Source organism: Rhea americana, unplaced genomic scaffold, assembly GCF_003343005.1.
Source record: "Rhea americana isolate MKP2758 unplaced genomic scaffold, rheAme1 scaffold_37, whole genome shotgun sequence".
Lineage (NCBI taxonomy): Eukaryota > Metazoa > Chordata > Aves > Rheiformes > Rheidae > Rhea > Rhea americana.
Window position 1 is genome coordinate 5,175,717 of NW_028186501.1, and position 15,754 is coordinate 5,191,470.

The 15,754-nt window shown below is 40.5% G+C and overlaps 1 protein-coding gene across 1 annotated transcript; it reads left to right on the forward strand.

The window, feature by feature from the left end:
- The first annotated feature begins 446 nt into the window (after nucleotides 1–446).
- On the forward strand, nucleotides 447–1,571 carry LOC146591539 (neuropeptide Y receptor type 6-like). The gene has a single exon (XM_085312652.1). The coding sequence runs from the start codon at nucleotides 447–449 to the stop codon at nucleotides 1,569–1,571; it is 1,125 nt and encodes a 374-aa protein (XP_085168778.1).
- Nucleotides 1,572–15,754: the final 14,183 nt, after the last annotated feature.

Here is a 15,754-nt window from a genome sequence, read left to right on the forward strand (position 1 = left end):
TGCTAAATCTTTGGCTGAGACTAATCTTAAAATATTTTGTCTTGGAAAGCAAAATTTATCCACAATTGATAGAGTTTGTATGAAAATCATCATGTAACTTTAAGCAGAGCTGTCACTGCTGTTTCTCATACATCAAGGTCAGTTATTTAAAAGAAATCTATGGTTCTGCAACACTATAGGTGCAGAAAAAGTAGCAACAACCAGATAACTATACGAAAACAAGAATACCATTTGCTTTTCTTTTCAGGATTCTTCATTGTTAGAAGTAATTGTGAAACTTTGAGCAAACCTAATACAAAGACAAAACACAAAGATGGACTGCTATTAATCATAGCCTTGGAAAGCTYCAAGCAAAATATCTTACAAATAGTAAGGGGAGGGACACACAGAGATATACATGCAAAATCTTTACAGCTAAATTTTGTCCATAATTGGAGAGATGCTTCATGATGGATAAAGCTATTCAGCATCCCAGTGAGGTTTTGTCTAACCAAACTATCTCAAACAACAGCTATTCTCAGTTTTTAAACTTCGATACATGTCAACCTTCCTTCCCTGCAGTATTCTTGCTTATTACAGCTTACACTTTAGTTACAATAGTAGGGCTTTTTGGGAATCTTTGTCTGATTATTATAATAAAGAGACAGAAAGAAGCTCAAAATGTTACAAACATCTTGATTGCCAATCTCTCTTTATCGGATGTCTTAATCTGTATTGTGTGCATTCCTGTCACAGTTACMTATACCTTAATGGACTACTGGATATTTGGGGAAGCTATGTGTAAAATAAGCTCTTTCATACAAAGCATATCTGTCACAGTCTCCATTTTCTCACTTGTACTGATTGCTATTGAGAGATACCAGTTAATTGTGAACCCACGTGGCTGGAAGCCTAATATTTCCCATGCGTACTGGGGAATTATTTTCATCTGGGGATTTTCCCTTATAATATCCCTTCCTTTTTTAATATTTCACCAATTAACTGATGAACCTTTCAAACATCTGTCTTCCCATAGTGACTTCTACAAKAACAAAGTTGCTTGCATCGAAGCATGGCCATCAGTTACAGCACGACTGATCTTTACCACTAGTCTGTTGGTTTTCCAGTACTGCTTCCCACTGGGGTTTATTTTTATCTGCTATCTCAAGATATTTGTATGTCTCCGGAGGAGACATGGTAAAATAGATAGGATGAGAGAGAACGTAAGCAGACTAAGTGAAAACAAAAGGATTAATATGATGTTGGTATCAATTGTTGTGACCTTTGCAGCTTGCTGGTTGCCTCTCAATATATTCAATGTTGTTTTTGACTGGAACTATGAAGCCCTAATGAACTGTAATCATAATCTAGCATTTACACTGTGCCACCTCGTGGCAATGATCTCAACTTGTATCAATCCCATCTTTTACGGATTTCTCAACAAAAATTTTCAGAAGGATCTGGTAGTATTAGTTCACCACTGCAGATGCTCAGCATCACAAGAGGAATATGAAAACATTGCCCTTTCAACTCTGCAAACTGATATATCTAAGGGATCTTTAAAATTAAATACTGCCCCTGTGAATATCTAAAATAATCCAGTAGCAGTTTCAAAAATTTTGTATTTTATTGCAAGTGACCTTATTTTGTAGGTTTTGTTCCTGTTACCACTAAAGTTAAGGCAATTTTTGTTATTTAGCTTAGCRAAAATAGCAGTATGCTTCTAAAAGCACACTGTTAGCAGGTGTTTTATGACTATATTAAAACTCTTGGAAGTAGTTTATTAGTATTAAAGATAAATAGCAACGGATTATCAACAATATTAATATATTACTCCCTTAATCCTCAGTTTTCAGGTCACTGATGTAGTAACTTAGGACGAATAGAAATGTTTCCATCTCAGCCAGTGGTGCAGYTGACCTGCCTAAATGCCTGGCTTTGCCCAGGAAAACCATGAATTCTATGGCACTGCCAACTTCATCAGCCTTTTCACAGACAATTTTCTGTCCTTCTGATTTTTCAGCCCTACATTCTTCCTATCTCAGSTATCTGGTTGTCCTGCACAACAGCTTTTAGGCAGTTTACACTAGGGAAAGYCCCTAAGTTATCCTAAGCCTCCACCAACATCATCTTCTCAGCTCTTGCACATCACTTGCTTTGGTTTAATACCAGTTCAGCTTAGAAATTGTACCTTCACCAGGAAAAAGGCTGGAGTTAGATTTTTTTTTCTCAAGTGAGACTAATAAATGGGCCTCATTTGATGCACTGCAGATTGCACCCAGCTTGGCACTCTTCAAGATGAAACATGCACTTACTGTTTCCCTTAATAACACTGTACTCTGCTCCAACTCACCGGTACAGATTTCTTTGYTGTTCTCACCACTAGTCCTTAAAACAGGCCTTTTAGAACCTCCTTTATCAAACAAACATGCTATGAGTTCAGAGCAACTCGTTTGTTTCAGCTGCTTGTACAGATTACAGGTTTCTCTTTGAACAGAAAATTAGTTTTGTGCTTTAATTTCAGAAATATCTTTCCCCAAATCACTGTCCTCGCAAGGCTGTGCCTGAGGCAGATGCAGTTATTTTTGCTGGACTATGTTCGAAAATACTTTTTTTCCATAATGCAGGGCATGGAAGCCCAAAGATGTAATACTGAAAACAATTTCTCTTAAATTAAAACATATTTAAAATYATTTTCCAACTTAGTTATAAAAAATAACCAGGTATGTTCTTCATCTACTCTGTAATCCCAGTATAAATAATCAGTTATAATTGTGGTTTAAATAAGATACTTAGAACACCTAAGTCCCACCACTCACAGTCTTAGGAGTCAACTTACTTTCTCTTCTTCAAATTACTCAAATATCACTTGTCTTTAGTGCTAAAGCCTTTATTCTTTTGAGTTCCAACAGCCTGGTTTGTTTCAATACCTGTACATAAAATTCCTTGTAATTTATTCTCTAATTTTAACAACTTGCTGGTGCAAAACTGAAGCAAAAAGAATTAACATTCAGATTACAACCAGCTCCTTGCAAAATGAAACTTACCTTAAGCACATAAAATTCTCTTGGGCAGGGACTGTCATTCACTGCGTTCATACGGCCCTTCAAAGATTTAGTCAGGTCCTAGTTCTCTTGTTCTGCTTCTACAGCATGAGTGCCAACCGTCAGCACTACCRTACCCCCGGGGAGCTTGGCAAGCAGAGCCCTGCCAGCTCTTGCAAATTGGCTTCACTGTTAAGCRCATCCTGATTCACCAATTCACGCTGAGCAATTGTCACCAGGGCCTGATCCCACTATAGTCRCAAGGGCAGCGCTACTCACCAGAGTAAGAACAGCAGAATCAGGGTCATGGCAGGCAAGGATCTGAGCAACAGATGTGGATTAGCTGTGACATAATTCAAGGTTTTTTTCTAATTAGRTCAAATATAATGCATGTGAAATAGAGTGCACAGGTAAGCACAACTTAAACACCTGCTTTGTGCATCACAGAGGGGAAAACAGAAGACAGCTAAATATTTAGTAAAAGCTAATGATCAGACTCTTGACAGGATCCTAGSATTAATTATTTCCATTCATTCCAACTCTCAGTCTGGGCTCTCTTTATTTTATTGCTAATATACATCATCTGCTTGTCCAGAGCAACAGGCATTTAACCAGGTATAAAACAGTAATTCATAGCGAACAACGCTGCTGACACAGCATGCGTAATTGGTGGCTGGTACGTGAGCCTGGTGAAGGCAGGTGATGGAGTTTGTTCTCTGTTACACAGGTGCGAATCCAGGGTAACTAAGTGATTAATTATCTCCATCTCACCTCCTTAACTGAGAGCAAATGTGATTCTAAAATTTCACTTCTCTTGGAGATTCCAGTACCCATACAGCAAGCCATTTAACACTGTTAAAAGATCATTCATTGAACAGAATATTTGAGCAAATTATAGTAGCATACCTGCTAAGGGCTAGATTATCAACTAGCTTTCTCGGCGAGTTTAGAACACAAACCTGTCACAGTCTTACTTAAATTTAAATACACTTTTTACAGCATCAGGGCCACGCTTAAAGCAGTTCACAAGCACATGGCATATASTCCAATTCGTCAATATTAGACACTATTCAGATTACTCTTAGTTCTTGTCATGTCAAGTATCTCAGGTAGTATTTAGTGTTTGAATCAGGCCCAGCTAAGATTCCCATGCGTGAAGTTAGCCTAAGTGGCTCCCACACTGGTATCCCAGTCCTGTAGGCATGCCCAAGCATACTCAGCTTTATAGCATAGATGGTTTTAAGTATCAGGCCCCAAAGTGAGAAGCAGTGTAAACRTATAACTTTTCATGCCAGAAGAGTAAATTTCTAAATACTTCCACTACAAGACTGCAGGTTTACAAAATTCTCTCCAGTTATACATAAGCCAACTTGACAAATACTATGTAGTTTTGCCTTGTTTTCTCTCTTAGCAGTTTTCTGAGATGAGCAAGATTTTGAAATCCTGMAAATGTGTCATTAACAGAACAGCCCCATGTGCAAACCTGAACTTTAAATAAACACAGAGAAAAAGCCTACATATTTAACAGTGCTCTTCATTAGAGCTCAGCAGTTTAAGTACTAGTCATGWGATGAACAGTAGTCAAAATTATATGGTCAGTGAGCCAGCAGAAACTGCTGTCGTTACATCAGAAGGTCAGCAACGCTGACAGGTAGTTTCCCTTTACTGCCTCAGGCCATGAGTGCTAAGTCAGTAAATTTCTGTGACATTTAACAGTTAAACAAACAAAACAAAAAAAGGCTGCTACTGCTTTTTGGACCACCAGTTATCTATTCCTGACACGCTGATCAGAGATAAGCAATCAATTTTCCCAGTCTGGTTCTTGGCGTAAGAGTGTGCTTCATTACCAGCTGGAAGCTCTCTGAGCAGCAAGACTGCTTCAGAACCCAGTGCGAATAAGAACGCTTGCACCTTGATTTCCTCTTGCTGTTTCTTCCTTACCCTTTCATTCAAATCAAGCGCTGACACTCCATTTCTGCTCTGAGCAGACTTATCAAGTATCTCTTCTCTTAATGCTGCACTTTGAACAAATCACTGCTCACTGAACAGAGTATCATCCTTGTCTTGAAGATGTCACCCTTCAGGTCCTTGTTACAGGCACTAGCTTCACATGCAGCCTGATCTCTGATTTCCAGCCAAGTCAATAGGAGTTTATCGACTTTAATACGAACAGGATCAGGTACACAGAGAGGTTACTTGTTTTTAATACATGCACATTATGAATTCCAATGCACTGTGGTAGTGCGAAATTTGTAAYTGTGCAATATACAATATTCAAAGACTACTCAAATCACAATATTATCCTGACAAATGTTGTATGTGTTAGGTAATGCTGAGAGATTTGTTTTTCCTTATTTTATTAGTATAGCAACTAAAAACAAGTTGTAACAGTCTTGCTTACTAGCATGTTAAGTTTTGTTTCATGATGTAATCTAATGGAGCACTGTCAGCTTCACTGAGGAAGCAGAAACAGAATTAAAAAAAATCACTGCCTAGACTTTCTTTGTATATTTGGATGGAGTTCTAGTATACCCCTTTTAGCTTTCTATATTTAAAAATCTGCATCAGAGCTTTGTTCAAGTGGGCTGGTCATGTAGACCAGAGCAATGTATTTGTGAACATCCTTGTAAATGAATGTATCCTTGTATGTATTTGTATTTTATGGTTAATTGGTTTAACTGTAAGCACATATAACTTGAGTTAGATATTTGAAAAATGGCATTCATTGTTGGAATGATTCCCCAGACCAGATAGCTCAGTTGATCRCTGACTGTAATTCTGTACATGTGCAAAAGCAGTGCCATCGTTCTGTGCTATTTCAACACTTTGATTCTTCCTATCTACTGGCAAATAAATAGTACCCGGTATAAGACTGCTCTGTTGCCCAGCTGGTAAATATTACTGCTGATAATTTAATAGGACAATTCTCATACAAGCAGTTCTGGAAGCTGGTTTAGCATTTCACRTGTTCACTTATTAGATTTAAAAAATCAGGAAAAATTAGTTTTTCACTGCTTCCAGAAGAGACAAGGACTTAAAAACACTGGAAATTTAAATGCTTAACAAGAACTGATGCAAACAGCTAAAGAACTTTCTCAGGGCTCATGCTGTTGACATCTTTTTTTGGTGAAGAAGGACAGGCTCATAAAACAAGGAGGTTTCAAGTGAATTCATGCCTCAAGGACACAACAGCTTTTACTATGGTACTTTTTTATTTCTACTCAGATATAATCAACATGTTTGGAATGCTGTTTTCTTAAACTTTTTGCAGATACATTGAATAATCTTTGCAATTTGTCAAAGTGGACTTCTCTGCAACAGCTCAGGAAATCTTATCCACAGCACAAACACTGCAAGAGCTCTCTGAGTGCTGCATTGCAGCCTAACTGGTACAAGKTTTTTTCTAAAGTAGCATCTACTACTGCATTTTAATTCATCAATATCTAAATAGGAGAAAAATTCTTTGATTTTTCTTGTTTAAGCCAAAATATTCACAGCCTATTTCCCTGCGTTATCAATATTTATTTCTACACACGATAAAAATTGCTGGGATGCAACAACGGCACTAGTTTAAAACAACCAAATATTATTAGGACAGACTTCGGTCTTGAAAATGAGATGTTTTTGTTTTACCCAACTCTGCTACACTACAAGTAACAAATGACACTCATGTTCAATATATTTTTTTTGAAGTTACAGCACAACTACTTCAATTGCAAGGCAGGGATATTTTACCCCAAAATAACTCTAAATAAACATTCCTCTAAACCGCTTTTACAGCAGGTATAATTCTGAAAAATGCTCAAACTAGCTTTCAGGGAGATAAATTTTGCGTCTACAAAGTRTCTGAATCTTACCAGATGCTAGAAAGAAACGGAAATTACCACAGCCCAGGTAACTTCATACTTACAGAAGCCTGGAMGTATAAGGCAATTTCAGTATATTTATTATCTACGTTATGTCACAGTTATTTAGCAAGCTCTTTGCTCTCTCTGAGTTGCATCTCAATTTTAGTCTACTTTTCTACAGAAACAAGGCTTATGCCATTATGTTTCTTCCCGTTTGACCTTAACCACATTTGAACCATTAAGAATAAATATCTCAGAGATTATTACACTCCCATACATCTCAGGAAAAAAGGTGGCTGCCCAGAAGAGATGCACCCAAATTAGCGCCTCCATTGAAAGAAATGCCAGCACAAGGTAACGAATGCAGCGCTAGCTACTCTGTTCAGCACTGTCGGCAGACACAGCTTCAGACTAGCAAGAGCACATACCGTCCATCGCCCAAGAASGGTATCAGAGTTTCAGATAGATGACACAGCAGCTTTGTCCCRGCATTTAGGATGTCCCAGCATTTGGAATCCTTTGAAATTAAAAAAAGACCCCAAGTTACCACACTTTGTCCCCATTACACTGTTGTAAATGCACCATGATCATTGTGCTCCTGTAGACACAACAAAGCAGAACTAAGCAACAAGACAGAAGACAAGGCAAGACAGAAGATGGCACAACGGAGACAGGACAAGCACAAGTGTGGAGAGTCTGAGTGACAATTAGTTCAGGAAACTTCAGAAGTAGCAGAACAGCCTGGATAGAGAAGGGAAGACAAGGAAAAATAGCTACGGTGGTTAGCAGAACACTATATGACTTCCATTTCATGTGGCGTATTTCTTAAAAGACTCAATTCCAAAAATTTTTCATGGAATATATTGAGGAATTATGGATGGTAACACCATTAGAGAGACACCRACCCAAACACAGCCTGTCCTGCAGTGTGCATAGCACATACACCTCCAAGCCTGCGTATGAATCTAATTTTCTGCCAAGGAACTGTGTTAAAACATTTGTGACACATTTTCCAGGTTGAAATGGCCTATGCAGCAGAGTAAAAAGGATAAGACAAAACATCAACACTGACAAGGAGGCTTTTAACCAAAATATTATCATGAGACTCACAAAAGGTGAATTTCTAGCTCCATCATGGTTTAACTTTGGCAAGTCCTTTAGCCCTTGCATCTCCTTYCCTCGACTTCTTTTTTTCTGTTTCATGTGCACAGACTGTGTGAAGCAGGGTCTGGTTTACAAAATGCACAGAGTGACCAGCACATCATGGTCATGTTCTTACCTGGGATTCTAGATGTTATTTAATGGAAATAAAACAGAACCTGGCTTTTAGGAGAAAAATCATCCTTCACATTCACAGAATCACTTTTTTTCCTTCCAATTCCCCATTTCTCCTAGGCCATCACTGTAGGTGGGAGATAAGGCAAGTTAATAGATATACATAAAGTCTGCTTCAGCATRTCAATATTTGTTTTTCCTTATCATCATTTTGAATACTACGCTGAGAGGACAGCAAATGTATTGCAAAGCTCRCAACAAGAAGTCAGGAGGACTGCAAATGTACTTAGTGAAACCTCATAGACTCCATAAATACAAAATGACACTGTCCTTTCAATTCTATGCTAATAAACCACTTAAAAATGGTCCACAATGACAATCTTGGAATTATCTTGTCTACTATTGCTCATTTTTAAACAAGGTTCCTTTGGCATATAAATTAGTTGCCATGCAAATGCACTGACTGATGTCTTTTATTTCATTTTGTCGGCTTCTCTATTAGTTACAGGCTATTTACATAATGTGACAGMAGGGGCACCTGTGTGGAGCTATTCTCTGCAGAATTTCTTTCATCCTCATACCTAGTGAGCAACACTTGTTAATTCATGTAGATGATAGAGCTATAACAGCTCTATGAAATCTGAATTAGTTCTTCTATCTAAGAATAACCGGTATAGTTAAAAGATGCTCTCAATGTCCGGGGTCCCTCTAAAGAGGATCACTTCCACAGCTCACAACCCAGCTTGCCAGCTCCAGTTTTGTATTGGAGACCTCAGCGGAGCTTATTTCCATGAAGCTAGAACAGCAGCGTTTCAGCGGTGTCTAGGCGCAATGGACATCCCAGGCGCACGCTTCAGCAGCGACTCCTGCAGAGCCTCCGCATCACAACCCYCAGGCCACAGCTACCCAGTTCTCTCCAGCACATTCAAATCTCCCTCCTCAGTTCACAACTGAGGCCAATAGATCTGTCTATTAACAGGCAATGAAATGTCTGGTTTGGGGCTAAAATTATTTGGATGATACAGTTGTATTAGACATGCCCACGATTTAATTTCAGCCTGGAAGCCACCTCAGGATTTGCCATCATTACCACTGCTGAAAACACACACCATGAATATATTCTGATCATATTCTCATATTTCTTCAAGCAGTCAACCAATGGAAGCTCATCAATCCACATTAGATTAATATTTTTATAAATGCAACCACTGTTAAGTTAGACATGAGAAATAAATTGTGCAAAAATAAAACTCGATGCTACTCTTCTGGAATTGCTATCCCTTCTCTTTTTAAGTAATTCAGTAGGAGCTTAACAGCATCTGCTGCCTTGTAGTGTTTATCCACTTGAATGGATTCCACTGGTAGAGCATCTCTTTTCAGCTGCAAAAATGAACACCAAGCTGCCTGGATTTGGGGGAAGGGGCTTGCCACAGAAGTGCCATGGAAGAAGTTCAGCTTAATGAAGCAGAACAGAGCTGAACTGAAAGCTCATGGCAGCAGACACCCCACAAGATACCCAGGAGGATTCTGCAGGAAGATAAGGGTACAGTTTACAAGCCTCAGAGTAGGTTGTAACAACATGCAAATATATTTATGTGTTTAGTTCCATTCACATTGGCAACTACTTTTCAGAGAAATATTCTGGTTAAGTATTGTATCTTCGTAGGATATTTTTATAACGATCAAAGAGGCACAGGAACCACTTAACACCGAACTTTTACTTACTTATATAGGGTGGAAAACCTGCACATACATGCCAAGAGGGCAAAGCAAAGGAAAAGGCAGGATTGAAAAAGAAAGAAATACGAGCTAGAAACTTGCAAATCAAACACGTGTCRCTCTTGTCTACCAAAGGAGCCCTGTCAAATTGCATCTGCCGAGACCTCAACTCAGTGCTGACAATACTGAGAGCAATTTAACCAAACTCAGATTAACAAGAAGAAACACAGCAGCACGAGCATTACCAGGTGAGCCAGATGCCGTATGCCACTTTCACTGGTGGGACTTGTGGTAGCACTCTGCAGCCGTGCCCTGAGAGGCAAGAAATACAGGCTCTCTTTGCAGGAATGCAAAGGCCGCCAGGTGCCAAAGATGTTAGCAAGGGGCCCCCAAACCTCCTCGTGAAACCTAAGTGTCAGCAAGGAGCATAAGACTGTTGGCTCCTCCAGGAACCCCCCGATCGTTTGGATTTGCTCCAGGATGGGTACTTSATGTGCTCCCTAGATGGTTTTAAGTTTATTCTCTCTAGAGGGATTTCAAAGCAAAGGTCAGCAGGACTTCACCACACCCACAGGATAAACCTTGGAGAGGATAATTAGTCAGCAAATAGTCTCTTATAAGGTAACCAGGTCTAATAGTCCACTATTTGTAAAGAACAGTTTTATCAGTTTGACCTTGTAAGGCCGTCAGCTGGCATGATAGCCTATCCAGTAAAYATTTACATTTTTTGCTTTTCAGATGGCTTTAAGTGTCTTATTACTTACAGTTTATCAGTCATAGACCTTTGTGACAGTGTAAGCAGGTCAAGTTCTCACCTGATACCACACACACTGTGCACTGCTGCACTGCAGTAGAGATCAGACTTAAATACCTCCTCCTTGGGGGGTTGTATCATTCAGTTAAACCAACATCGTTCAACACCAACACTAGAGAAATGTCTAAAACACAGCCTAAGCCTTCCCCTGAACTGGCCATCGGGAGGGTTATATCCGCTGGCGCCGTCTGTCTCCAGCTCTTTGTTAGAGGGAGGCACCAGTCCATAGAGCTCAGTCCGGAGCCAGGAGAACTGCATTTAGTGTCAGAGCAGGGAGGAATTCTGGAGTATGTCACACGCCAGTAGTTTTGAATGCAGTTATCTGGGGCAGTGACCGTAAACGTTATTCCAAGACCACATTCTCCAAAGGCATCTGCAACCTTTGAGCACTGCAGAAGCTTCTGCCAACCAGTGTCAGACCCCACACTCATCAGGAAGAAAGCGCCAAAACTGATGCAATCATGGTATAGCTGTATTTTCAAGTGTTATTTACTTTATTCACCCACCTAAAACATTGCCCATGTTTCATTGTGCGTACAACACTATGGACACATTACATTTAACTGTCTGTTTGTACTACAGCTGAAGGAACTGAAGTCCTGTGACTGACAGGGAATGCAAAATTGCTGGCTTCTAATTAGAGACTAAATTGAGACCCCCTTTAAAAATTGGCCACAGAATTAGTATTGAATCCAAAAGCAAAATCAGAGTTGATTGAAAGGTCATCAAACATCRGGAGATAATTATAACTTGATGTTCCAGGAAACCCAAGCTCTGACAGTAAATAAAAGAAAAGCACTGTGAGCCTTTGATAAATGATAACAAAAAGATTCTTTCTTTCCTACTCCCATCATGCAAACAGACCAAGCACAGAGATACTCAGGGCATTATGCAAGAAACCAACACTCACATCAGCCTRAGCATTGTGTTAAACTTCAAGATCTTTTCTTTGAAATACATGACAAGTCTAATATTTCAAGGGAAAAGTCATTTTTTTTTGTCAGCACTCCTTGATTTTGTTGACTCATTAATTTAAAGAGTTGATTAGCTCTTTCTTATGCAGATTTGGGTCCTTGCCTCTTTCCAAAATTAAAATATAGAATATACTAATATTCTAGGAGKACTCAAGTTCTGTTAAAAGGTTTAGTGTGGTTAGTGTTAAAATAATTTCAGTATGTTTTGGTAGGGTGGGCATCTTGAGCAGTTGTACAAAAAGCATTTGAGAATAGTGAAAGTACGTTACAAAGAAAAATTATGAACAGTCAAATTAATATAATTTAGCCTTCAATATAAAAAAAAAAAAAGATCAAGAGTTACAGTACATCTGCTGCTAAGAAATAATAGCTGCTTTTGTATTCCTGGAATGGCTGAAAAAAATAGCCACCAGTTTAAAACATAGAGGGGTTTATAGACATGCAGAGATAATGTAATTGGGTAAATTTATTATTATGCTTCAAAAAATATATTAAAACTTCAACAGAAAACAACTAAAGAGCTGCAATTATTTTCTCTAATACTCAAAGGAAAAGAAACATTCTCCATTTGTTTAACCTATTTTATCACGTTTTCCATCTGACACCATTGACTTTAGTTATTGGAGAACCTGGGAAAAATACCAAGTATCACAGCTAAATTGGGGAGAGCGGGGCGGGGGGAGGAGGAACTCACATGTCACTATTCTGCAATTGGCATCAAAACCAAAAAGTTTCTAACCAAAGTTATAGAAGCCACTTGGATCAAAGTGGCTTTTTTTTGGCTAAAAAGTCAAAAGCATGAGGAGAACTGAGAGCTAGCAGGTAGCAGGGCTGGAGAAAGTCAAACCCAAAGAGATATGGAAGATGATCAAACCTCAAGCTTCCAGGGCCAGGCTTTAGCTGCAGCTTGCAGAATCGTAAAAGCTTATGTCACTGCCTAGCRAGTATGTTGGCTTCCTTTCCAGCTGGGTAAGTAAAGTCTGGTTCAGAGCACATACAAATGCAGGCACAAAGGTTTGCAGGAAGAGTAGGAGAGAAAGCCTTTTGGTTAAAACATGTTTAAGGGGTGGGATATAGAAGAATAAAGTGTGTGAACTTGTATTATGGAGGGACTCATAGGGATCCTTTGAAGGGTGCRTGGCCCACTGCTGGTTGGACTACCAGCAGAAAAGGCCTATTGCGGTCAGCAGACACCTTGGCAGGGTTATTTTTAAATGTCTGTTCAAGTTCCAGTGTTTGAAGCTAGAAATAGTTCAGGCATAGCAGGAGCACCGTATGGTGAGCRTGCTCCTCTCCAAGGCAGGGCGAGGAAACGGTGGGTCAGGCTGTTGGCTCGGTTCTGCCAGTCAGACCATCTAGTTTCAATGCTGAACACACACTCAGCCGCTGCAAGGAGACTCCAGCTTTTGGAGTGAGCGCAGTGCCAATTGGATTGTGATAAAGATGTCACACAAGTAATACCTGCTTCAGGGACCAGTCTGATTGCTCTAAGGGTAAAACAAGTAAGGTCAAAATATAAGGTTGATGCATATTCCTGAAGATCAGATTTGACAACTACCCTCCAGACATATTAATATAAAATGTAGATGCCAGTAATTTGCAGAATCCCTGGATTCTGATCATCTAAGGAAGCTCTTCTGGTCCCTTTTCCAAACCCTTAACACGTATTGAAGCATTAGCTTTCAAACCCATTGCAATTCCACAGATGATGCCAGCAGGAGATTCATTCCTATTAATTTCAGCCCCAGTTAGGTCTGTCAGAGAAAAAAAGATGAAAAAAAATTATTTTTTCCCTCCCACACCTGCCCAGAAACATAGGCCATGTCCTGCTTCACCTGTGGCTCCACATCATGGCTYCTCACCACCGCCGCCTGCACCACTTCCCTCTCAGCCAGGGTGAGCTCCACAGGGGGATTTTTTTTCTCCTCAGAAAGTTCAGCTTCTAGTTTGTCAACAAGAAGAACTGGGATGGAGGAGTGGGGATATGCTGAACTGGAGCCAGCATCCAACTTCCCATTGGGATCAGTAGTTGTTAGTCAACATACAATGGCATAAACACAGCCACCATCAGTCYCATGAGCTGCTACCCAGGACACCCAGGACTTGCTTATTGGGGGCCATAGTGCACCCAGTAGCTTTGGGGTGCCTGGGATTCGGAGCCGCTCATGACGGAGACCTGCTACGAAGCTCACGTGGGAGAGGAGCTGGAGGACCGCAGYGCTCCCCTTCACTCCAAACACAGATCAAGCTGCAAACTCCCTTAACCTGATCCTACAAACCCCTCCCCGCAGTCCCAGAAGAGATATTCATGGCACGATCTCCACATTTACTCTGGAGTGAGTTAGGCCAGATTGCACAGACCTTAGGATGCAGCACGGAGCGAGGCAAACGTAGCCCTCGGWAAGATGCCACAAAGCAGGACACTTCGATCTCCGGTTCAGCGTCTGCACGGCACAGCCACAGGGCAGGAGAACTGGTCAAACGTCTCCAGACAGAGCCGTTCCCCTGCACAGGGGGGCGTCTCGGCCGCTCACGGCATGGGCTAGGCTCGTGTGGCTTTCACCGCTGCAGCCGCCGCGAYATGAGATGTTCACAGCAGCCATCCATGGCTCTCTCCAGAAAGGGCCCTTGAAATCGCTGCTCACCGGGGCTCTGCAAAGCCGCAGGGGACACGGTCGCACTGCAGAAGGCACAGCTTCAAGAGGACAGCACCAACTACATACAGAGTGACATTCGCCGTCAGTCCGACATGCCATTTCCACAGCAGGGACACACTGCCAAAGGATGGCGAGCGAGCCAGGCGGCACCCTCCCGGGCAGAGCTCTCTGCATACAGCTTCKGACTGACAAAGCTAACGATGAGCAGTCAGGTGCCAACTACTCTTTCAAATCCAAAGCTGCCCATGGATCAGCAGCAGTTTTAGGTAACACTAAAAATTAAATGCAGTTTACCTAAAAGGTGAAACATTCATTTCTACAAATTGCTGGGTTCCCCATTAAAAGACGTCTGAGGTTTTTTTGATAGACTAAACATTTCTTTCAAAGAAGGTGATTAGGGCTATATAAAAATCACCTTTTTAATTCTACTGTTCAGCATTTAGATTAAGCTACTAACTAGTTTTAACATTTTGGCAGTCATCCTGCGAAAATGAAGACTTAACACAGTCCTAGTCAAAAAGCCCTAAAGGCTTAAGTTTCCACAAGGGAGTTGATAGCTAATACAAAGGATATCTCCCTTGTAGAGCAATTAAACCTCTTAAATGCCCACAACTGTTGGGAAGSCAGAAATCTGGCTTATGTAGCTCTCACTTTAGCATACTGAGTACACCATAAATGAACCACGCRGAGCATAAGATCAAAGGTAGGAAACGTGTCTTGGATTATTATGAGGACAGAAAGGTTTTACCCAAGCTGAGTTTCCAAAATGCATACAGAAAATGGATTAGTCCTCAAAGCTCATCATCCACTCCTAGCTATGCCAGGAGAGAAGGCCTTCCAGCATTCAGCTTGCTCTGTCTGGATTTTCATTTTCCCTCTCCCTCCTTTTGTCTACCACTCTCTTACTGAGAAAGGGCAAAGATTAAGTTTCTCACAGWACTTAGCAAGAACAGCCACCTACATGATGTAGCTACCCAGAACCAGGGCACACCATGTCTAACAACATGCCTAACAACACATAATTCAAGCTTTCCAATCAGAGTAATGCAAATCTAGGTTTTTAATTTTTGTAAAAACTTTGGGAGTTTTACCAGCTGCAGTGTTTACACCAAACAAGTTGTTTCCAGTCACTTAGGTAATTTTTTAATTAAAAAATGTCAACAACTATTAAGCACTAGAACTCAAAGGCTAGWGTTCACATCATTAAGCAAGTCACAGCATTTTACCAACGTGATCCCTGAGTACTGGGCTACAAAATACCTACAGTTCCTCCAAACCCCTCCTCTTCCTTCCTGGAAATTCTGTCTGGGTAGAATTGGAGATTTTGTAGATTTGTCTGGACCCATCGATTGTACAGCACTGCTCTCTTCTGGGAAGTGCCAGGCCAACAACACATGCACTGGAAATTCAACTGTGTCTGTGCAACAAAACCAGTGACTCTGGA